The sequence below is a fragment of the Castor canadensis genome, chromosome 7 (genome assembly GCF_047511655.1).
Source record: "Castor canadensis chromosome 7, mCasCan1.hap1v2, whole genome shotgun sequence".
NCBI lineage: Eukaryota > Metazoa > Chordata > Mammalia > Rodentia > Castoridae > Castor > Castor canadensis.
In genome coordinates, this window is record NC_133392.1 from 19,699,215 (window position 1) to 19,723,898 (window position 24,684).

The 24,684-nt window shown below is 46.6% G+C and overlaps 1 protein-coding gene across 3 annotated transcripts in view; it reads right to left on the reverse strand.

Moving 5' to 3' along the window:
- Positions 1-1,226: 1,226 nt before the first annotated feature.
- Positions 1,227-24,684, reverse strand: part of Rbm20 (RNA binding motif protein 20) — a 181,210-nt gene continuing 157,752 nt past the window's right edge. For all 3 annotated transcript variants that reach the window (XM_020171549.2, XM_074078332.1, XM_074078331.1), the window contains exons 9-14: positions 23,913-24,582; positions 17,921-18,025; positions 16,197-16,854; positions 14,577-14,711; positions 8,236-8,357; positions 1,227-4,482 (exon numbers count right to left, since the gene is read on the reverse strand). In XM_020171549.2, the coding sequence (XP_020027138.1) occupies positions 4,372-4,482; positions 8,236-8,357; positions 14,577-14,711; positions 16,197-16,854; positions 17,921-18,025; positions 23,913-24,582 (1,801 nt within the window). In that variant the 3' untranslated portion in view covers positions 1,227-4,371. The remainder of the gene's footprint in view (positions 4,483-8,235; positions 8,358-14,576; positions 14,712-16,196; positions 16,855-17,920; positions 18,026-23,912; positions 24,583-24,684) is intronic.

Genomic DNA, 24,684 nt, shown 5'->3' on the forward strand with positions numbered 1-24,684 from the left:
ACCTCTGGGGGAGGACTCTGTGGAGCCAGAGAGGGAATCTGAATGTCAGGGCTCCAACCTAAAGGACTGGCTCAGAGCCAGACGATAGGCCCCCAGGGACATCAGAGAACAGATGGGAACGCCCAGGCATATGGGGAACATTTCAGGGCAGAGCCTCCACACTGCACAGCTCCAGGGACTGCCAGCTTACAGAATGCTTGGCGCCCTCCAGAGCTGTGGTACACACCCCGGCCCAGGCACTGGGGTGCCCCAGACACCCTGGACTTTGAACTTGAGGCAGTTGGACAAGCTCTAGGCCCATTCCTTGCTTTGGTCAGCTGAGGCACAGATGGTCCCCTGCAGGGAAGGATGCTTCCTATCCTCTTGGTTGGTAACTGGAGGCCTGAACTCAGTCCACGATGGCCATCATGGCATGGTGGGCGGGGGATTGAGGGTGGGGTGGCAACAGGCTTAACAGGAACTTTCTTCAGATCTAGCGTCTGCTCCCCGTAATTACAGGCGGCCCCACTTTGCCCTTTGGGTCCAGGCTGCCCAGCCCCTCCCTCCTGACTTGGGAGCACTGCCAACAAGAGGAAAGGGCCTAGAGAAGGTTCTAGAGCATTCAGAGGACTGGTCAACTGAACTGAGTAGATTGACATTGTTTTGCTAAAAGAAACTCCTGAAATTTAGAAATTCCTGCACAAAGCACAGATTGTAAAAACAAATGAGATTTGGCACCTTGCGGCATACCAAATGCTTTCAGCAGCAACCACCTCAACCCTGGTGATGAGTAGTATCATTGCTCCCATTTTTCCCAAGGAAGCAGAGCTGAGGATGTCACAGGGCTAACAGTGGCAAGGCCAGGACTCTGCTTGGGCCTGCTAGGTCCAGTACAGCATCAGCCACAAGACCTTCATTGTCAACACCAAAGATAGCCCAATTCTGGTGCAGGACAACTGGGTTCAGTCACCAGAAGACTAGGGAGCTCTGGGGAGCAAAGCCAGGGATTGTAAGAAGCCCGAGCCCCCAAAAGGGTCAATGGCTTGCACTTCTTCAGTTTCATCCCAGACCTCACCTCTGACAATCTCTGATTCCCTCTAGCTTCCCAGCCAGAGCCCTCAGTGGAAGCTGTTTTGTTACCTCTGTTCAACACTTGAAAATAAGTCAGAGATGAACAGAATCCCAGTCTTTGGGCTCTGCGAGCTGCTCCTGGCAAAATGTCAAAGAACCCCATCCGGACACACTCACAAGCTTTCAAATTCTCTTTATTAAAAATTTTTTTTTTCCCTTTTGTAAAAACAAACACTTTTCGGTCAGTTATACAGATCAGGAAGAGAGGTGACAATCTATAAGACACTCAACAAATTCCAATACTTTACAAGTTCAAACTTAACGAGAGCTTTTTGGTTTTTTCACAAACTCACAAAACAAACTCTGGTCCAGTTCAAGTATAATCTAACAGATCACTGCCTCGCACTGTCCAAGAATAGGAAACCCTGATACCAATAGCTGCTGCTCACACCAACAAGTTCACCAAATTCTTTGGGAGTACTGCCTGGATACAATTTATTCCAGGTGTTAACAATGAAAAGAAAATTACTTGGGCCTTCTGCATATTAACTCAGGGACTCAGCATACAGATAAATGTGCTACATAAGGTAGCAACTGCTCTTGAACAACCTTTTTGGGGAGACACTTTGAAATGGTTGACAAAACACTGAAGAAAAGCTTTAAAAAATAAATCTAAGTATTTTCTTGGTTGCCTTTAAAACTGAATTGTATGTGACACATGTAGGAATAAAAAGTGCAAATTACAGGGTTGGTGAAGGGCCATACCAATGGAATTGTATAAAAATAAATAAAAATAAAATATATATACATATACACAAGTATAGAATCTCAGGTGATTTTAAACTGAAGGTTCTGACTAAATGCAGCCTTTTCTCTCTCCCTCCCTGGGGGCTCTCTGTGGCTTTCCAATATAAAGGTCAGTAAAGGAGCCATTACTTTGCTTGGGAACTGGGCCATCTGGGTTTCTATCTGGGGTGGGGTGGGAGGAGCTGGTGAGGTCTGCTCCCACTTTGCTGGGGATTAAAGCTTCCAGCTTCTCTGACAATGTACAATTCCAGTCTCTTGTGGAGGGGGCAGGACTTCCCCTGTAAGATTCAGTGAGGAGGCCAAACTGCTGGTCTCAGAATTCCCTCCAGCAGAAATAAAGATACTTGGGGTCAAAGGTTTTCTGGGCCAATAGAAAGGAGACTTAACTGGAGACTATAATGCGAATTCAACTCTGTGGGAACAGTCTGGGCTGAGCCACAGTCTTTAGCATCTTCTCTCTGAGATACAACCTTCTCGAAAACCCCATATACCCTGATGCTCAGGTCTCCTGCTTCTTCCAACTTCTTACCACACCTGTCCAAACCAGCCTGTCTACCTCCAGAACTTGCCTTAACTCTTCCATCTTGTAGGTTCCTCACAGTTCTCTCCTTGCCAGGGAACAAACGCCTCAAACTTAACACATGGTTGTTTTAGTTCTACATTTGTTTCCTTTCTCTGTCGCAGTTTCCTCACTAATGAAATGTCAGCGTTGAGCTACATAATCTTGTCACTCTTCTTTCATAAGTACAGAGGACAGAAAGTGCAGTATATGGAGAAACACACAAACAAACCAGACGTTTCCTGCCCAGTCTACCTGCCCACCTGTACAAGGTTCAACTCTAGGAATTAAGTTTTGTTTTTGCTGGGAATCAAACCTGGGGCCTCACATGCTAGGAAAGTACTCTCCCTCTGAGCTACTGCCCCAGCCCAACTCTAGCAATTAAGTCTGTGATTCATAGGGTTTCTCTCCATCTATCACCATCTTCAATTTGAATCGTTCAGGAACAGAAACAGGCAGCTCTCTCAGGAGAGAGCTGTCCACCTCCCTTGTTTTATTTTGCAGGTGAAGCCACTGAGGCCGCTTTCGCGGGAGTACCTCAGCTCATGAAAACTTCACTAGGCTCCTTTCTGACTTTCTGGAACCCACTTGATGGCTTTGGCAAAGCCTCATTTCTTTCAGCATCTTTGTCCCCCAAACCCTTTTAATGGATTATCAGCCTATGTGTGGGGTCTGAAGACACTGACCTCACTGGGAATAAGGGCTCTCTTCTTTATATTTCAACAGCAAAGTCTACACATGTGGTCAGCCCTGAGCGGCCTCCATCCTGTGTACAGTTGGAAAAGGCACTTTCCTGCAAATACCTGGAAGACCTCAAATGCTGCTCTTCTGCTCTATAGCCTTCTCTTGGCTTCTCCCTGACTGAGGGATGATTTTGAAACCATCCCACTGTAAGGTCAGTTAGGGTCCAAGTGCCACCCTTAGCAGTGGCACTAGGGTGAGTCAAGGTCAGATGTAGTTCCTTGTTACTGAGTCTCTCAGGCCAATGACATGCATTGCAGACAGGCCTACATTTATCCTTGGCCCACACCAACTGCTGTTTTAGTTGGAGGGAAAAGACACTGCTGTTCATAATTTTAGTTAAAGTGAATCGATACAAAATTCATTGTCCCAAATAGAACAAATTCTGACACCTCCTGAAATAAAGAGGAAGGAAGAAAGTTTGGAAGGACTTTATCAGAGCTTTCACAATAAAGAGCTCCTTTTCCTCCACAAAACTGATTTTACTTTAAAGCATAAACCTGCTGGATTTCTAGAATAATTGAGGATGAAAGGGTTATAAAACAGGGGCTTTTGGCTGGGGGTGTAGATCAATGGTAGAGAGCCTATTTAAGATGTGCAGGGCTCTTAGTTCAATCCCCAGCACCCCCCACTCCCCAAAAAAAGGTGGGAGGATTCAGCTGGAGGAAGAAGCTGTAACTGACATCACTCCCTGCTTCTCCCAGTTGATGCTCTTTGGCGGCCCCTCTCAGGACTGGACTCAGCTCTCCCCCGCATGGCTCAAACAGGCCACTTAGATGCCAGGCTGAGAAGCTGCTGCAGGTTCACAAAGTGACTCTCCAGATCCGGAAGTTTCCATTCCACCTGCTATATCCTATCAAGAATTTAAACACTGTGAAAATCCCTGAGAAGTTGAATTTTATGAAAAGGAGATGATTATTGGCACAGAAGGCAAGAGGGGTGAAGGAGCAAGAAGAAAAGAGAAAAGCAAATTGAAAAATTGTAGGAGAGAAACAAGAGTCCACAGAGAATTGGGGACCCTCAGCGGGCTGGACATGCCAGGGCAACTTGGCTCCTGGAGACACTTCAGGGTGTTTTAATGAGTCTCTGGGAACAAACCCAAGGAACGAGTCCTGCCTGGCTTTAGTCCTGTCTGGAGGCCAGGCAGGCCCCACTTCGGCAGGCCTCTCCACCTTCCAACAACAGCAGTGACAGCAGCGACAGCAGCATCAGCATCACAGCTTTCTCTTTTCAAAGTGCGGCACAATTCCACTGTCCTCGGGCCTCGGGCTGCCTGCCCCCTCCGTCTCCTTCAGGCCCTCCTCAGCCAGCTGGGACAAGTACTTCTGTAGTGGAGAGAGGGACACGAGAGGCAGGGAGATGTCAGTGGTGGCTTGGAGGTGAGGAGAGGCAGGAGACATTCCTGGGCCCCCTCTCCTAACACCTGTGCCCAGTGGGCAGGTCCTCCACTCCTGTCCTGGGGCTATAGGACCTCACTGTGTTGAAAGTACCAATACTGACAATAGGAACCACTTCTCAGTCCTTATTTGGTGCCAAGCAAAATAAGGCTTTCTAAATGCTTGACTTAATATAAACTCAATCCTATCACAACTCTGTTTTCCAGAAGGAATCTGGTCTCTAGGCGGCATGTCCATGTGTAAAGGGCAGAGGGAGGGAAGCTGGAGGGAGGGAAAAGTCCAGCACCAGCCCATAATGATATCTAAGACTCCTGACAACCTGTTTCCTGTTGGGAGTGAGCTGTGGGGGTCCTGGAGGTCCCTTGATGGATTGAAGTTGGGCCTGTCTGCCCTAAACTGGGGGCTCCCTCCACAATTCACAAAGCATCTCTTGACTGAGACTGGCCCGAGGCCAGCCAATGGTCCAACTGGGGCTACACTGAGGATGTCTGGAGTCAGTGCAGTGAAAAGGGAATAGAAAGGCCTGGGCAGCAAGAGGCTGAATATCCCTGATGTCTATGGAATGAGAGTTACAACGGCAACCCTGCACAGGGCTGCTGTGAAGTTGATGGAAAGCCACACAAAGCGTTTAGCACAGTGCCTGGCACAGAATAAACAGGAATGTAAACCTTTCTTATGAAGTGTGCCAGCTATAGGATTTGCAGGAAGCCCCTCATCCTCTCCCAGCCTCAGGCTCCTCATCTGTTAAATGGGAGCACCTGTGTCTTCCTCACCCCTCCTCCTAGAAAGAGGTGGGTGCAGACTGAGTGACAGAGCGGCCACTGTAGGAGAGGATGCCTGTGGGTGAGGCAGCTGCTGGAGAGCCATTTCTCCTTTGCCTCTGCTCAGGGAGGAGGAATCACACGCTGAGGACAGCCAGTGGATAAGTATACTTTGTATGGTCATTTCCTCTTCAGCGCCTGCAGCTTGCCTCTCTAGTGTGTCCTCCACCTGCTGTTCCAGATTGCCCTGGGTGGGTTCTTATGCCATGATCATCAGTGGGCACAGCAGGAATTCTTAGAGTATAGAGGCGCATTCCACCTGCTCCTGCCTCCATGGTATCCCTGACCCCCACCTCAGGCTTCCTGGTGGGTGCTAACTTTACAAGTTGCTTGACTTAGGAGTCAGCCAGCACCTGCTGCTAGGGTCTGAATTCTTTATTTTTCACACGTGCAGTTTGGAAATGGGGTGGGTGAGGCTGTGGGGACAGAGACATTTTTGTCAAGGCCACTGACAGAAACCCTATCTGGGAAGCCTGAGGTGGGGGCTCCCAGCTGCCCAACAGGGGCACCAGGGAAACCTGAACTGTGGTTGGCCAGTGTGAGGGGCTTAGGCAGCGTGTACACCTGATGTGTCTGGGGACATGGAAGTGGAGCAGGCCTCCACTCGCCTCCAGGAGGCGAGTCTGCTTGGAGTTAAGCCCAGAGGACCTGAACACAATGCAGGCCACAGCTCTGGAAACAAGGCAAGCCCTGACAAGTCTGAACTCTTCCTAACCCTCTGAGTAACAGTGATCTTGAACTGTGTGGTCTCCTTTGGCCGGAGAGAGGGGGAGGGGAGAATGCACAATCCCACTAAGAATGCTGGAAAACATACTCATATTGAGGTATCAGAACTTGCTGGAAAGATTATTTAAAAGGCAGACTTCTTAGGCTGAAGGCATGGCTGAGTGGTAGAGGGTTTGCCTAGCATGTACAAGGCCCTGGGTTCCATCCCTAGCACTGCCAAAAATTTTTAATGCAGATTCTTGGGCCCAGCCTAGAGACAGTAAGAAAGCAGTGAAGAGTGAGGTACAGGAAGCTGTGTTTTAAAAAGATGCCAGCTGAGACAAAGACCAGGTGATCTCTAGGACCCCTTCCAGCTTGCTGTTTTAAGGTTTCATCTTAGTGGAGAGGGGATGAAAACATCCTCAGGTTAGGTGACTGTCCTCAGCTGGCTGTGTGTCCTCAGCTGGCTCTGTGGAACCCAGTTGGAACTCCCTACTCTGGCCAAATCAGGCCTACGTGCTCCCTGCCCTCCTCCAGGAGAGGCCCCTAGGGACCTGAGAGTACCTCAGTCACAGAGCAGCTGTTCTCCAGAGGGAAATCAAGTGGCTTGGATGACCTGAGTTTGGGCACAGCCAGTGAGTCTCTCTCAAATGGTGGCCCAAGCCATGGCATTATGGTTCTCAGTTTCCATGAGTAGCTTAGTAGAGTGAAAAGAGGTAAGCGATCAAGAATCAGGAGATCTGGCCCTAGGCCCAGTAACTTACTCTCTGTGCAGGCTTGGACAAATCATGTACCTCTTCTCTGAGCTTCAGTTCCCTCTTTATAAAACAGGAGAGTCAGCCAATGTCTGAGTTTCTCAACTCGGGGGACAGACTGTAATCATTTGGAGAACTTTTGAACTCTGCTAAATATGTGTACTTCCAAAATCCTGCCCAGGTAATTCTGGTTCACATCCATGGTTAAGAACCACTTGATCAGTCACTCTAACAACTTAACTGTAATAGGAATGCCTGGCCTAGAACTAGGGCACAGACGTCATGGGGACTTCTTAAGTTGTGGGTCAAAACAACTATCTGATTCTTGTAGTAAAAACAGCAGGTACCTTGAGATACTCTTTCCTGAGAACCTGATGTTCTTGCCTCTGTTAAGTTGCTATTCAAAAAAAAACCTATACCAGAAGCTAATCATGACAACCACATATACACTGCAGATTAGGAAGGTATACATTGTAGAACGTATTACCATGACTGAGTTTAAGATACTTTTTTTCACATGACATCTCTGAAATCAAAATACATTTTACAGTTGATGCAGCTCAGTGTTAACTTTGAAACCTTTTTAGAATTTGATATCAAAAACAGTGTCTGAGGCTGGGGCTCAGTGATAGTGTGCTTGTTATGCTCAAGGCCCTGGGTTCAATCCCCAGCATTACAAATATACACAAACAAAAAATAGCGTCTTACAAACAATAGTAACTTAGATTGGATGAAATATGGCACCGAGTGTATTTTCATATGTAATTTTAAAATAGCATGTCTCTTAATTATTTATTGCTTGTCTCCTACATGAGAATGTGAACTCCGTGAGGACTGTTTTTGTTGTTACTGTATCTCCAGGGCCTACAACAGTGTCAGGCGCATAGTCTGCCTGAGATAACTATTTCCTGTCTGGATGAATATTTAGATGGAACATAATTGTGACTTTTATTCTAGCAAATAAAAGGAGGAACAGAAATGAAAACAACTGCAGTTGGAGCATCCAGGCCAGGTGGGAAGGGATCAGCCCCCACCATGAGCCAGGAGAGCATCAGCCTAATGCAAGTCATGCTCAGTCTAGCTGGGAAGGCAGGTATTTTACAACCAGTCCAAGAGGAGTGTTGTAAGTACTAAAGTGGAGATGGATGTCCATTCCTTGGGAGGCTGGCACCATATGGAACAGCCTGGTAGAATCAGGCATTCTCCACATAGTGGAAGGAAAAGAAACTCACAGAAGCAGATCTGAAAGATGTACTTGGAGAACGCCAAGTCCCCCATGACAGGCTCTGAAGGGGAAAGCTAGAGGGAGAGGCAGCAAGGCCAAAGACTCTGGATGCCTGGCCTAAGGGATGAGATTGAGGAGCTCCACAGGCTTGGGAACAATGAAAACTGATGGTTACCTGTAAGTTCCTGTAGTGGACGGCACTGCGACAGTGGCTCACCTTCGCCGCCTCCTCGCTTGTGTAGAACAGCCCACACAGCTTGCAGTAAAACCCAGTCCTGGGAACTATGAACTCCACACCTGGGGAAGGGTGGGGGTGAACAGGCAGTTTTAGGGAAGTGATGGGAAGTCCCTCTGGTCCTTCCAGTCAGCAAATAAAATGGGAGCAAGAGCTCCACCCCTCTTTGGCTGCTGACTTTGGCTGAATAGCTAGCCTCACCTCACTCTCCTCATTTGTAAAATAGGCACAGAGAGACCAGGGCCTACTTCATTCACAGATGGTTGGGAACGTAAGCAAAGTGCGCCAAGTAGGCTGGTGAGCTCTCGATAGTCTTTGGGAATCGAAGTTCAGGATCTGCCACTTGTCTTTAGAGTTCATTTCTCTGTACTGTACCCCTCTCTGTAGTTGTTCTGACCAGGATTCTCTCAATTTATTGCAAAATTATTTTCATTAAAGAAAAAAATTGAAAAAAAATAAAAGTGAGGGCAGAAATAACCTACAGTCTCTCTAATGTAAATATTTCCCTCCACATGTTCTATTTTTTGAGGTGTGTGGGGGTACAGTTTCTTTTCTTTTTCTACTGTTGAACTGGGTGGGGGTACATTGTGGCATTAATAAAAGTTCTTATAATTTATCAAATATATCATATTTGAATTCACCCCTCCACCATTCTCCTTTATTCCTCTTCCCCCACTGCTAGAATAGTTTCAACAGATTTTATTTTCCCATTTACAGACATTGTGTACACAGTATTTGTTTTAATCATACCCTGAATGCAGTTCTGTATCTTTCCCTTTTGCACATGCTACTGTATCCTACATTTTCTTATCTTCTTCCCCTCTTTGTATCTGACCCATCATTTAACATCACCCGATAGCATTTCACTTGTTATTTATTAAATATAAGCTCAGAATTCTAGGAAGCCTTTTGATTCCAAGACAAAGAACCAATGTTCTTCCCACACACGCCCAGCCACAGGGAAGTGACAGTGTCACAGCCACAGGATCCATCCTTGAATCAAAGATGACTGCTTCAGGAGGTCATAGTTCTCCTCATGTAGCCCATGATCAGTACAGTGAAAAGAGCCCAGGTCCAAGAGGGCCCAGGCCAGATGCTAAGAACCTAAGAAACTTGGGACAATTTGTCTGAACTTCTCCTGGGCCTCAGTTTCCTCACCTGAAAATGGGGATAAGAAGAACACATTTCCTGCACACAGGGTGTCTGATGGTGACATGCCTTTGAGAGAACAGTGTTTGAGGGCCATGAAAAGCAGGGTCCCTGTGGAACTAAACCAGAATGGCTAAGGTTCTGGCACCCAGGTCCTACTTGCAGGCTAGGGGCCTGCCCTTTGTGTAAGCAAATGCCAAGGCTGGGCACGGCTGCTACCCTCTCCTCTGCTGGAGGCAGGAGATACTAGGACATGTGACTGCACTGGGCAGAAGGGTGAGAGGGATACACATTTCACAGGGAGGGAGGTGGTAAAATCTCCACTACCAGGGACCCTAAGAAGGCCACCTGACCAAAGTCTTCACTTCTCCCTCACTGTGAGCTGCATGCCTAAGAGAGCCTGTCCAGAGAAAAAGCCTAAACTTGTAATTAAACTTCTTTTCCTATCTCAAAAAACTTACTTGTTAGTGTGAAGGGGCAGCTCTGAACAAGGACAGGAGGAGGAAGGCAGGCAAGCCAGTGGCCTCCTTGACAGTGCTGCACTATGGTATGGAGCCTGTGTTTCCTCTAACTGTCACGTAGCCTGCAGCAGTCCCCAGAATTGAGAGGCTGTCACTCAGCCCAGCTGTCTAGAGGGGGTGAATGTCCTTCCCCTTCTCCCTCCTCCCACAGAAGATGGACACGTGGCCCTGGCTGGTCAGGACAGTTGTCCCCTCTACCTCACAAACAGGCGCTACAAGGCCCGCCTCCTTCCTGTATTGCTGCAAAACAATTTTCTGCTGGCTGCTGCCCCTAGGGAAGCCAAGGCCCACAAAATCCAAGAGAAAAGCCACTGGGAAAGGAGCCCACCACCAGAGGGCTTTGATCCGAGCCATGCCCTCCGTCCTGTCCCAGATCCTGCAGGGCCAGCCAGCTGGGTGGTAACAGGAATAGAGCCTTGGGGTTTCCATTGCAGACCCCCACCAAGGCCTCTCAGACCCTGTCCTAGGACTCCCAGACAGGGTACAGACGCTCCAGAAGTTTTTACAGCGGAAGCAGGGACTGAAGTTGAAGCAGTGGCCTCTTTAGACCAGAGCAGTACAGATCCCATCTGTGGGCTTCTGGGTGAGATTTCACTTAAGCCAAAGCTTCTCCCACCAACATAAAAGCATAGAAGCCATGGTATAGTGGAAACAAAATGGCACTTAGGGTCAGCTAGACCTACCACTTGTACCTAAACTGTGTGACCTCAGTTACATTATTTTACCTCTCTGAGGTTACCTTCCTCATCTGTAAAATGGGAATAATAATACCACAAACAGCATTCTGAGGAAGCACCTATAGTGCTCAAAGAAATATTAGTTTGGAAACATGAGTTCAGTATGTCTTCACAGAAGACAAGTGTTTAGGTGTTGCCATTCTCCCCTGCCTCCAACTTTCCCCAAGACTTGATTTGGCAGCAACTTTCTTCCCAGGCCCCACCCAGTGGGTTGGGTCAGTACCAGGAGTCAAAAGACAGCATTGGGGAAAGAGAAGCAGGACAGAAGAATCCCAAAATAACTAGGAATTGCTGCAGGTACCACCATATCCAAACGAAAGCTTCGGGATGCCTCTAGAATGTGGGGATGTGGTGAAGTAGTAGCACCAAGAAACACCTCCGGGCCTTGAGGAGTTCTGGAGCCAATGGGCCCTCCCACTTTTCAGCCTCTATTAAGTACAATCATTAAAGCTGTATTTGCCTACTAATAATAGCTCCTGGCATAGGTAATTATGACTCTGTCATCCTAGTAAAGCCTGGGTTGGGGCGGGGATGGAGGGGGCTCACTTTTTGCCAGCGTTGCTGTTTGGTTATGGTAAGAGCAGGCCTTGGCAGGCTCATGCTGGCTGGGGCCACACAGAGCTGGCCTGAATCACATGGGCAGTGCCCTTCCCCAACCATGTCCACCCCCAGTCCCTAGGGGTGTCACTTTCTTCCCAGAAATCTCTCTGCCAGCAGTAACCAATCACAGAGCATGAAAGGTTTACAACCATAGTGAGAGGAAGCAGAGCAGGTCTCAATAAATATTAATGAGAGTGAACAGTAACAACAGACAACGCTTAGTTAGTACTCTGTGTAAGGCACCAAGACTACAAATACTCATTCATTCCATTCTAAAAATAACGCTCCCTGGTAGGCTTCTACTGCTATCCCTGACTTACAGATGAAGAAATCCAAGCAGAAAGGTTAAATAAGTAGCTCTATGCCACCCAGCCCTCAAGTAGCAGAGATGGGATTTGAACCCATGGAATTAGAGGCCACAGTCAGTGCTTTTGAAATCTCCTTTCCTATGTGCTGTGCTGCTGTCTGAAGTAGAGGACAGAGAGTTGGGTGGTCAGAGAGCAGACATCCTAAGTTCCTGAATCTTATGGGTGATCTTGAGAAAGTCTCTGGACTTCACTTTGCTCACCTGTCAGACATGGAAAACAGTACCATAACCCTCCCTTGGGGGAACAATGAGCAAATAATTCTTTCAACCATTAGCTTAGAGATTTAGGGATTGAAACAATCTGTAATATCTAAACTGAACACAACTCAAATGTCCACCACCAGATAAATGAACGAATAGAACGTGGTATATCCAAATCCACCATGCGATTAATAGCCAACAATACCAAGAAACAAATTCTGGATAGACACAACCATACGGGTGCATCTCAACTACCCTGAGTAGAAGTTAGACAAAACCAGTACATACTATAAGGTCTCTTTATGTGAAGCTAACTAACATTTAGTGACAGAAAGCAGGTTGGTGGCTACCTGGGGACTGAGGTGTGGGAGGAAGGATTCCAAAGGAATCTGAGGAAATTTGGGGGTGAGAAGTGAACACATTCACTATCTTGCTTGTGAAGATCGTCTTACCAGTTCATGCACAAAACTGAATAAATAGCACCCTTTAAATGTGTTCACTTCATTGTATGTCAATTACACCTAAATACAGTGGTTTAAAAAACCAAAATGAGATACCATAATCCTCCTAATAGATTGGCTCTCCTTCAAGGTAGCAGTGAAAACTGGTATCATGTTTTTCGAGTACAATTTAGTAGCAATTATAAAAATTTAAAATGCAAATATACATGGCCCCACAACACCTCCCATCTGGCTAGCATCCTATCTCACAGAAATGCTGGCACAGGCACCAAGGTAACTGAACAAGCAAACACGTCAGAAAGGGAGGAGGGGACAGAGGGTAAGAAGAGGCTTCTAGAGTTTGAATCTTGAATCCAGCTTTAGGCAATCATTAGCTGTGTGACTATGCACCTCAGATTTCTTATCTGTAAAGTGGGGATTAAAAATATCACCTGTTTTGAGAAGGGTAAATGAAATAATGCAAGCAAAGTACTAGGACTTCTGCCTATGTGTTGAGTAAAAACAATAAATAAAAGCTTACTGTTATAGCATTGTTGTAACAGAATAAAACATATACAGCTAACAATCTAAATGTTCACCAGTAAAGGATAAGCAACTATACCTATAGCAAAAAACCAATAGGTACAGGTTTTAGATGTAATATTTGTAGTGGTTACAAAGTATGCAATCTCTGTAGTGATACGAAGAGCTCTCTAAGCTGTTAAGTGAAAAAAGCACACCACAGTACATGATGTGTATAGTAGGATCCCATTTTTGTGTGTGGCCATAAGAGTGGCCACCTCTGGAGGCTAGAGAGAGATAAGACCTTTAATATCGACTTTAATATGGTTCTTATTTTTAAATTTGTTATAATAATCTTTCACATATTTTGTAATAAAAAAACAAGAATAAAAAGACATGCTTAAGTATAAGGGAGCAGAATTCACTCTTGGATTTTGTTTGTGTCAATTAGATTCCAAAGTTCTCAGATGGCTTAAGACTTGTGCTATACTCTCGGTTTCCTCAGAGTGCCTTGAACAGTGTCATGTGTTCCATCCAGAAGTGTTTGCTGACTGACCAAAGCACTGATGAACTGTTGCTTCTGAGAGGCAGGCTTTGCACCACTGGTTTTCCAGGGTCACCATGGTTCATTCTAAGGTCAGTGTGCCTTTTTTTTCTTTTAAATATTATGTCTTGGGTGATGCTATGTAGCAAATTTGTCCCTTAAAAATAAAGTTCACTGCTTTCCAAATCATACTCTACAAAATGATTCACTTGGAAGAAGAAACAGTATATGTTTGTTTCTTTTTAAAGAGACAAGAAAAACTTGGATGGAAAGGGTGACTGACACTTTCCCAATGACACTTTGCTAAGCTCTCCCTCTGAGCCATTGCTACTCCTCTTTAATCTCCTTGCTTTCCAAACTTTCAGAGTCAATGCAGAGGTCAAAGATGCCTGCTGGCATGAAGTTTCTGGGTTAGTGGTGGTGTCTGACTCTCTCAGGCATCTTCCTTAATGTTCTTACTCTCCCTGCCCTGACACTCCTTCATTCTCCTGTCCGACAATGTGTTCTAGGTGTTCTATTAGTGCACCCCTCCCCAACCCACCTCAACAGTTCCATCACTGAAAACCCACTGATCTGGCCAATTCCACATTACAGATGAGAAGACTGAGGCTCAGAAGTGTATAACCTGTTGGAAGGCACCTGGTCATCCATAAGTGGAGTAAGAAGAAAAAGAGCCAGTCTCTCTGTGTTCAATGATCCCTTTATCAACTATCTAGTCTGCCTCTAACAGTTTATTCAGTATCACTCAGTGCCTTAGAGAAGCTGGCCTCTCAAAGAGAAAAACAGTAGCATTATTCTGGAAAGATGTGCGACAAAGACAGGAGGAAAGATGACATACATTGACTGTATGGGAGCCGATGGGCCTCTGCTTCCCTGCTGGAATACAGGCTGGACCGAAAGTCTCTGTGTGGTCAAGAACAAGGCTATCCCTGATGAGGGCGGGGAGGAAAAATGCTGGGGGGGGAGGCCCACAGGGAAAATACCTCTCTAGACTTTGCCCCATGGAACATCTGGTCTACCCTGGGAGAATGAAATTGCAAGAAACTTTAAAGTAGCATCTTGGAAATCTAGGTCATTCATCAAATCTTAAAAACAAAAATCACAACAGAATCACAGAACGTCCTCTCAAGCTCTTAGAAGATGTACAGACCTGTCATTTCCTGGAGCTGAATTTCAGGAAAGACTGTGGATTTCACCTACCTAGAGGAATGCTAAGTTCACTGAACACATCCTCTGGTTCCCAGGAAGGCAAAGAAAGGGGCTCTTTCAACTCCACTTCAGTGAATTCTGGTGAACTCACACCCAGAGATTTCATTTCCGTGTACCTGGAGTTTTCTGCAAAACACCATCCCGGGCAAAAAAACAAATGAAATACAGCATGCCTCAAAGAATGCCTGTAATTCTATTCCCTCTGCTGTGTGATTGGGAATTGTCCCTTGTACTGCTTAACCACAGGAGACTGGGCTATGACTGCTAATTAGAACCAAAGTGCTATAATTAAGAGCATTTCCACTGCCAAAAGAATGCCACACACAATAAAACTTGGCACATCTTTGCACTTGACCCAGGGAGGATGGGCTGCTAATACCTTTGGTTGGGACTATCCACCCCCATTCTCCCCCTATTCAGTATCACTCCATCTCTGCACACAGAGGAATTGTTGAAGGGCAACTTTGTGCTGACATCCACCAAGGCTGGTAAAAAAAGACAATGCTATTTTAACACTCCAGGCTTGAGCAGTGTTACTATACATGAACTCCAAACACTGGGTAAGTTAATAAACCACTACCACTGGCACATGTTGAGACCTATACTGCAAAATAAAAGGGGTTCCACCAGAGCAACGTGAAGTCAGCAATCCTTTATTCTTGCCTGTGCTACACAGGCTGGGCCTCCACGTTTCTCTAGCAACAAGTAGGCCGAGTTTCCATGGAGATACAGATCCAAGCAGGTGAAAAACAGCTCAGGTCAGCTTGACATGGAGGAAAGCCCAAGCCTTTAGGTCACCCACTGGCTCATGCCACCTACAAGGCTCTGGGTTGAAATGCTTATTTTTTAGCCTCTTTTCTGTATTTTCTGCCCCATGACACTTACATCAAACACAAGCTTTCTGTAAAATGAATCTCTAGTTGTTTTCACTGTGAGAATCATAAGGGCTACACCCCCCCTGCCCCCCCACTGAGCCGATGATGGATTTCAGTTTCCACTTGGCAGAGAAGTCAGGGCTTGGCCTATTTTTAAACTCTCTTTCATGATGTCACAGTACCGAGCATAGATACATCACCTCCAGTGGAGGTGGAGTTGCTCCTTGGAGGAATTTTATATCACTATCAGACCCTGGAGAACAAGATGGCTGAGATAGTAAGAAGGGGAAACAAAGCCCTGCTCCTTCCCCCTGCACCGCTTTCTTGCCAACCTCATTTGCCCCCTCCCAATCACAGAAATAACAAACAGCTAGGGAGTTGCGTAGGCAGGAGTGGCTGGCTGCTTCCGAGGGGAACCAAAGCCCCTTTTACTGAAAACTCCAGCTAATCTTAGTAGTCCAAGCCCCATCTAGGCTTACATAAGTCTAGCCTATCTTGATTTTGCTTCTCAGAACACATGCAGCCTTCTGTTAATTTCTTTATATCATTTGCGTGAAAGCTCTGACATTTAGCCAGGCCTTCAGAGGCTTGCTTTCCTTAGTACAGGACTCTGCATCAACTTTAAGGCCAGTTGAAAGCTCACATATGTCTGTGCCAGCCTGCACATGCCCACACTTCCTGAGCGGAACAGTGGTCCAATCCACCCAACCACCCATGAGCAAAGGGAGGTAGTTACCCTCAGTCAACGCGCCTTGGCAGGCCTGGCTTTGGAGGTTGCTTTCAGTGGGAGGGCCAGCTTTCTTCTCTAGGGGGCTGCCTTCACAAGCCCCATCTTCGGGGGACCCCCTGGCCTTGCCGTCATCGAGAAAGGGGCTAGGCTGCCGTGCCCTCTCTTCTGCTGGCTGGGGGGAAGACATTTGCTGGGCTGTGGGGGCCAGAAGCACATCTGAGCTCTCGGCTCCCTTTGCCTCCTTCTCGTAGCAATCTGAGTCCTCCAGTAAGAGGCCTGTCTCGCATTCAGCTGGCTTCTGCTCAGCATCCAGATTTAGGCCAGGCATCTCCAGGTCTGTGTCACTGGGACAGCGCGTGGAAGCAGAAGGCAGTTGTCTGGGCAGCTTGAGGCTAATTTCCTCAGCCCCATTCCCTATGGTCTCTCCCTCCTTGAAATCCTTGGACAAGTCCAGGTCTAAGGTGGTTGTCATACAGGGACACATTTCAGGGAAGATTTTATCTTTCTGGTGGTCAATGGGCATAATTTCTTCCAGCTCTGGGATGTCTGGTTCCATGATAAAATCTTCTTCCTCTCCCACTTCATCTACTGTGACCAGTTCCTCCATGTTCGTGGGGTACCAACTCTCCCCCTCTGCCTCACTTCCACTTTCCCAGTCTTGTTCCTGCACAAGAACACAAAATAGAGGTCACAGGGTGGCTGTGAGCATTGAACCTGAAGGTACAAACTTGGCCTTAAGGACCTCTCAAAGCAGAAAGGGTGTGAGCATTCTTCCTTCTAACCGGGAAACATTTATTGGGTAATTAGGAGTAAGTCCCACATCACTGACTCATCTTTGGGACAATACCCAAATGGCACAAGGTTTAGAATAAGCCCTTAATGCTCAATATACCATGTTCAAAAGGATACAAAGAATTTCAACCCTGTTACATAATAGGTACTCAATAAATAATTTTTGAGTGAATGAATGGTCAAGTCATAAATGCTACATACCTGCTGGGGATATTTCCCTGTTTGTGGGGACATCACTACAGGTAACTATGGCAAAATCACTCCCCAAATTCCTCCAAGCACCCACTCCCAGGAAGGGCGCAACTTCCATCCTCACACTTGACCCCTCGTAAAACTTTCCCCTTAGTGTTCCCAGCAGCCCACACACTCAGCAAACAGATCTAGGAGATCAGCTTCTCCTGACCGGAAAGGCACAAAGCTGGCCATATTCCAAGGACATTTGTTTTTGCTGAGGAAGCCCAGCCTAGCAGGACTATAACTGGGTTTTTCTTTTTTGATTAAGTAAAAATAATCTTTACAAGCACAGTCCATGTCTTGTTAATCCCATGGTCTGGGGCTACCAAGGTCAGGGTTCCAACTCGAGTACCTGAATCACCCTAAGGTAATCCCTAAGGGACCTGCCTATTTTGGGAGCCTGGCTCTGAAGTCTAAGTTTTTTGGGGGGCACATGTTTTCTCTCAGAAGCACAGCCAAGTTGCTGGAGAGTGAGGCAGAGCATGGGGGGAAGAGCTCCCCAGCAGAGAGTATGCACAGATCCCAAGCAGAGCCATTCCTCCAGGAACTGCTGGGGGACCAGGCCATCCATGGAACTACCAGTGGAGTCTCAGACACATTCCATGCAGCAGGGTCATCACCAGGCAGGATAGGGACTCCTGTCACTTAGTCCCTGACGACTGAATGAGAGACAATGCTGCCAGGATCTGGGATGACAAATTTACCTTCTCTGTCCTTCTGTTTTCTGCATCCGAGGACTCTGTCTCTTTCTCCTGTCTGCCCACTGGTTGGGGACTTCCTTCCATGCCCTCCTGTCCCTCTTTTCCAGCCTTACAAAAGGAAAAACAGAACAAACAAAATCAACAGTGAGCAGAGACAGGGAAAAGAGGGAGGGAGCACTAAGAGAAAAAGAGTAACACTGAGCACAGCTAATGGTTGTTAGATGCATTTCACCTACATCACTTCCTTTTGCCCTACAGGACCCTGAGAGGCAGCTGTTGTTATGATCTTCACTTTACAGATGAGAAAACCAAGGCTCAGAAAGGCTAAGTAACTTCCTCACCATCACACAGACAGGTGCAGGTATAGAAATGTCTTGAAAGCTGGCCTATATCTTTACGGGGCAGAAATCCTCGGCCAACTGGGTTTTTTTTTTTTTTTCAGTTAGAGTGAGTACAAGAAGCCAAGGGTGAGTGAATTGGGGCTGGTTAAGAACCTGGGGCTGGCCATCAATGGTAACATCTCTCCAACAGATCCATCTTGACCATAAAAAGAAAATCTACATTTTGGCACCTTATAGGTAGGAAGGGAGTTGTCACCTAATCAGTACATGTCACTATTTTTATGCCCGCTCTCTATTCTTCTAGGAAGTACAGGCAAGGCTATCACTCCCTTTTCTTTCTCCTTCCTTCTGTTCTCTCCCTGGTTAAGGCCTTCAAGTTAGTGCCCATCTCTGGGAAACTGAACAACTACAAGCAGGAATTTGGTTTGAGAATTACGGCTTCTAAACAGTCATTAAAACAGGGGTCAGCAATCTTCAGTCTACAGGCCAAATCTGACTCATTGCCTGCTTTTGTACTCTGTAAGCTAAGAATGCATTTCAGAATTTTGAACAGCTAGATTAAGTAGTTATATAAGTACCTACATCAAATCCTCAATTCTTCCTCTTGTTCGCATAGAACATAAAACATTTCCCATCTGGTCCTTTGTGGAAAAGACTTGCTGATTTCCACTTCAGAAGTTTCTGGAGGGTATGCTCCCATGAATTAAACTTTGGTCATCAAATCAATGACTGCTCTTGGGCTTCCTTGGGGCAAGTTGCATTTTCTCAACATTTTTGGCTGAGGTTGGTTTGAAGTAAAGGACTCTGGTTCTAATTACTTACAAGTAGACACTCCCCCCACCCCCCCTTCCCCCAGAGCTGACAAGGAGCCAGCTGGGACAAGAGCCCAGGGCTGACTGGTTTAACTTGTTATTTCTGGACAGGATCAGATAGTTCAAATCCTTAAGTCCTTTCTCTTTCCAGTGTTTGGAGCTGCAGATTTTATGGAAAGCTTTGCTCAACTCTTCTGAGTGATCCTAAATGCAGAGTAGCTATGGTATCTTGTTGCCCTTCAGAGGCCACAGTTTCTACAAAGCAGTGATCACTTTTCTGTATATCTGTCTCCCTAAATAAGTGATCCTTGGCCCTCCCTTGTCAAAATAAGTAATCTCTATCCTCACAAGCAATTCCTCTAGACACACTTTTAGGTCAACATAGTAAAGCACTCCCTCCAGTTCAAGCTGAGAGAAGCAGGGACAGCCTTGAGACCCGGCTGTAAGTCCCCCACCAGGCAGACCTTTGCTTTTCCTCCTGCAGGCAAAGCCTTTCAGGACTTAAAGGGAACAGGAAAATGCAATCCATGCACCCAGCTGCCCACATTAGCTCACGGACTAAAATATTAAGTCCCAATAATTGCAAGCTGGATTTGGCCACCACAGAGCCTGTGGTACTACTAAACCACTGTCTAACTCATCTCTCACCTCTGCTACCCCCCACCCCAAGTCTATTCTCTCTCAGGTGATCAAAAATGATCATTCCAAAATATAAAACTATCATATCCTTACTGTACTTTCTTGCAGAAACATGTCATTTGCTTCCTTTTGCATTTAAGATAAAGATGGAAATCTTTACTCTGTCCACAAGGCCCTGCATGACGTACCTGTTGACAAATCAGGCTCGCATTCCAACATGTGACTCTGGATCTCTTTGCTCCAATAACACTGGCCTCTAGCCATGCACAGGGCCTTTGCACATGCTGTTCCCATTATCTGATCTCCTTCCTTCAAATCTCAATAGAGAAACCTCTGAGCCATTGTAGGCACTAAGTGTGATACGCCTCTCTGTCCTTCTTAGTACTTGATGTTCTTGTTTTGAAGAATGACTTGTTTAGCATGTCCTTCCAGGAGACTGAGAATTCCATGAGACCAGGAACCAGTTCACTCTTTTTTTTTTTTTAATTTGGCGGTATGAACTCAGGGACCTGAGCTCACTAGGCAGGTGCTCTACCACTTAAGCCACATTGTCAACCCCAGGGACCAGTTCAATCTCACCCATAACTAGTGCTAGATGCCCCATGGATATTGGTCAATAAAAGACGAGAACTGACAGAAGGGGCTGGGGTGACTGAAGAACAAGTTTGCATCTGTCTCTCAACATAATGGGGTGTCTGTCTGGGCTTTGGGCATGAGTGGCTATTTTACTTCTTCCTCTTAGGGTTTGGTCCATACAATTTCTAAAGCATGGGAGACTCTATTCAGGTATCTTGCTCTTAAGTAAAGCAGGAACCTACAGCAGGGGGTACACATTCTGGAATGGTAGCCACCATCTGGAGCTGAGACGCTTCTGGCTGCCCCCATTAGACAGGCCCTTCCTTGGTCTGTCACCCCCATCCCCATCTCTCCTGCTTGGCCCTGTTCACCTTGCCTGGTTCTGCACCACCTGCCCAGCCTCCCTTCTGTGCATGTTTGGATATGTAACCCCTGATCCCCTCTTCCAGTAAGAAGGACAGGTGCTTCTTTTCCATGTTTTCTTCATGCAGTGATCTGATTTCTTCCCTTCTTTCTAAAGTGCCCTGGTCATGGCTGGGTCTCGTGTGGTCTTGGCTACCTGTGAACACTGTGTGTGCATGGGCTTCTCCACCCCAGTACTTTCTCCTGAGATCTCCAGGAGCTCATTAAAGAGCCACAACAGGCTGATGGTCACACCACTTTACAAACAAAAACACTGAGCAGAGAAAAACAAGAAGTGACCTGGTTCTCAGAGGTTGGGCCTTGTCTTCAGAGCCTAGGCTCCATCATTCGCTCCTTCAACAGGTACTTATCAAACACCCACTCTGCGCCAAGCCCTACTCCAGGCACAGGGACAAGGCCACGAACAAAGCAGATGAAAATTCCTGCCTTGCGGAGATTACACTTGGAGGAGGAGGGGGCGGGGAGGCATGAGAACAGACACTAAATAAGAAAAGTACACTAGATAATCAGCGCTACCAAACACAGGAAAGGAGAGAAGTGGGTCAGAATGCTGAGACTTTAGGCAGTGGCCAAAGATAAACTTATGGCCATGAATAAAGACAAAGATGGTGAGAGCAAGCCAGGAGGACTTCTGGGGGTAGTGGGGGGGCTGCTTGGCAGAGGGGATCATGTGCAAAGGCCCTGTGGCAGAGAGGTGCCTGGTACATTAGAAGAATAGCAAGGACACCCTCAGTCCTGCACCTTTCATTCCCAAATTCAGGTACTACCTGTTATTTGACTTCTGGGCAGCCCAGCTGGATTTTTCTCAAGTTCATAATACAGAATTTGACAACAGTATAGAAAACTCTTTATTCTGCTGTTACTCTAACACAGTGTTGGGCCGCCTAGCTCCAAACCCCAGGAATAATCTCTTGGGGACCCTGACAAAGACTGACTGACCCCACTAGAGAGCTATAAGATGAAGGACCAATTAAAGTGACAGAATTAGGGGGAAATGTGAGACTCTCCGGGAATCTTTTTTGCATCAGGGCTCTTGGGATCACCCATAGCGTGTGAGCCTTGTGGACAGCAGCATGCAGACTGAGAACAGCAGGCTAGGAAAACAGCAGGATAAATAAGGTTCCCAAAGAAGAGTCCTGGGAGTGTGGCGGAGGTGTAAAGGGGCAGTCCACCCTTTTCCCCATATTTGCATATAACCTACCCATCCTCCTCTAGATGACTTAAAATACCTAATACCATGTAAACAGCTGTTACATTGTATTTTTAAGGGAATGACAACAAGAAAAAAAATGTACACATACTCACTAAAGACAATGTTTTTCCCAAATATTTTCAATGTATGGTTGGTTGAATCCATGGTTAGATGAATCCATAGATACAGAACCATGGGTACAGGGGACCAACTGTATACTCTTCTTTAAAATATATATTGATTCTCCAGCTCCTCGGGATCCAGTTCAAGACCTTAGTCTGGCACAAAAGGCTCCTTCATGAGCCCTCCCACCCACTTCCCTAATCTTACCTCCTGTGCCTCCCCTGCTGTGCCAGTCAGGAAAACGTGCAGTGGAAGATTACTAAGTTCCTACTAGAATGCTGGGCATTTGTCTAGCACATCCTTCTAGGACATCTGATTGTATAGAAGCCTGCACCTTTCATTTTCTTGAACTGAGCTATTTTATAACTCCGTAAATTGCAGAAAACTCACTGAATTTAATGCAAGTGACTCTGGCTCAGAGGTTCAAATGAACTTTATCCTGTAGAGATCCTTATGGAAGACACCAGTTCTACATCGTCAGCAAATTCATTTCAGCATTCTTGATTGCTTGTTGGTTGCCTGATCTTTGGAGTCTCCTTTGAGCTGACTTTTCTATCTTACAATAAGAAGATGGAATTAATGAGTTAACTACAATCTTTGACATTTGTTCAGTATATGTTTATACCAGGTCACGATTTTACTTTGGTAAAACCATCCTTTAATATGCCTTAAAGATGCAGCCATGCTAAGTGTCTCCAGGTTCTTGAAAACAGTCTTGTTTTTGCTTTTGCCCTTGCTGCTGCTTCTACCAAGGACACCAAACTGCTTTTTGTCCCCAATACCAGTTCAATTACCACCTCTTCTGTGCAGCTTTCTTCCTCTGTGTGGAGTCCATGCCCAGACAACAGCTAATCCACTGTAATTCCAACATGGATTGCACTGTATGTAAATTATCTTATAGGTCTGTTTCCACCAATAGACCTTGGTCTCTGCCATAACAAGGGCTATGTCCTACTCAACTTTGGATCCCCTGTGCCTAGCATACTATCTGGCCAAGTGGTACTCTGTCCATGCATGTGGATATGAAGGACAAAGTAGTGGCCCAAACTGTGACTCTTCAATGTTCAAGGAGCTGAGAAATGTGATCCTTAGTTGAACTTAGTAACTGTCACCAACTCTTGGGTCAAGGTGACTAGAAGATATGCCCAGAAGATTTAAAAATAAGATTTCTTATGTAGATCCCCAAGCCTCTACTAGCCCACCTCTACTTAAACACAGGAGACTTTGGCAAGAAGAAAGTGAAGCCAAGTTAGAATACAAACTTGGTACCAGAGTCCTCTGGTGACCCCCTGTGTGAACTAAGGCAGTTACAGCCATTTTAGACACTTGGATGAAATGCTAGCTGTTGCCATGTGTTTTTATTAAAATGGAACCCAACCCTGTGGGTAGTATCTGGAGAAACACACCACACCCTTGGTACCCAGTCTAATTTAGGGGGTGGTGACCGCTTCTCCTTTATCACCTCTCATTGGAGCTCCAGGATTGGTGGATGCTTTTTGGTAGGAGAAAGGACAAAGTAGACCAAAGATCCAATCTCCCTTGGCAGACGCGGTGAGGGCACACCTCAGAGCCACCCCACCCTGGGCAAACAGGACGATACCAGGCCTTTCTACTGTGTCCCTCCCTAACTTTCTAGTAAAGGGATTTGGGGCCAGGTTACCAGGAATAATTCTGACTCTGCCATTTCCCAACCAAATGTCCTTGAGCAAATAACATAATCCTCTGTGCCTCATTTTCCTCATTTGCCGTAATAACAGTGTCAACCTTATAGGGTTGCTATGAGGATTAAGTAACTTACTTGAGATAATGTGTTTAGCACAGGGCCTGGCACACAGTGCTCATTCACTTAATAAATGTTCATCAATCATCATCAATTATTATTATTTTACCTCATTCTCTGCCATTTTGCTTTCTTTTCCGTCATTGGCTCCTTCTTGGTCTCTATCAGGTCTCTTGGTTTTATTTTTCTCACTCTGCTTGGATTTGGTACCCTCAGGGGCCCTAGTGACTTTTGGCTGCAGCCCATCTTCCTTGCCTGAGTCATCAGGGTGAGGGTGTCTGCCTTCCCGCAGCCTGGCCTCTTCTTTCCTCCTAGACCTCCCGGGAGTGTCCTGCTGCTGCTTTAGGTATTTGTCTGCCTTGGCTTTGGGCTCCTTGCGGTAGTAGCCATCTTCCCGGCTTTTGTAGCTGGACACATTGTGGAGTGGGTTGGGGGACCCAGACCTCAGGTACTTTTCCCGGTGGCCCCTCCCTCCTTCAAGTCGTTCATCCAGCTCGGCTTTGTCCAGCTGCCTTGGGTAGTGTTTGCGATCGTGCGCCCATGTGTCTGTCCTGTCCCTCTTGTCCTCCCCGTTCTCCCTCCAGGGGATAGGGTCTCGCTCATCCTCCCTCCGGACATATGGGGAGTGCTCCCACGAGTCCCGGCCATTGCCCCAGTCAGCCCGAGAAGGGATTGGAGGACTGTGGGAAGAGCTGCAGGAGGTGAAGCTTGGAGTGTGGGACCTCGGGGATAGCGACCTGCTCACCGGGCTGCGAGAACGAGGCCGCTCTGGGCCATATCTGCAAGGGAGCAAAGGAGCAGGGTTTAGAATCTGCCCGCCCCACAGCCCACCCCACCCAGACACCCACATACACAATCTCTCAAGAGACAACCTATCCAGC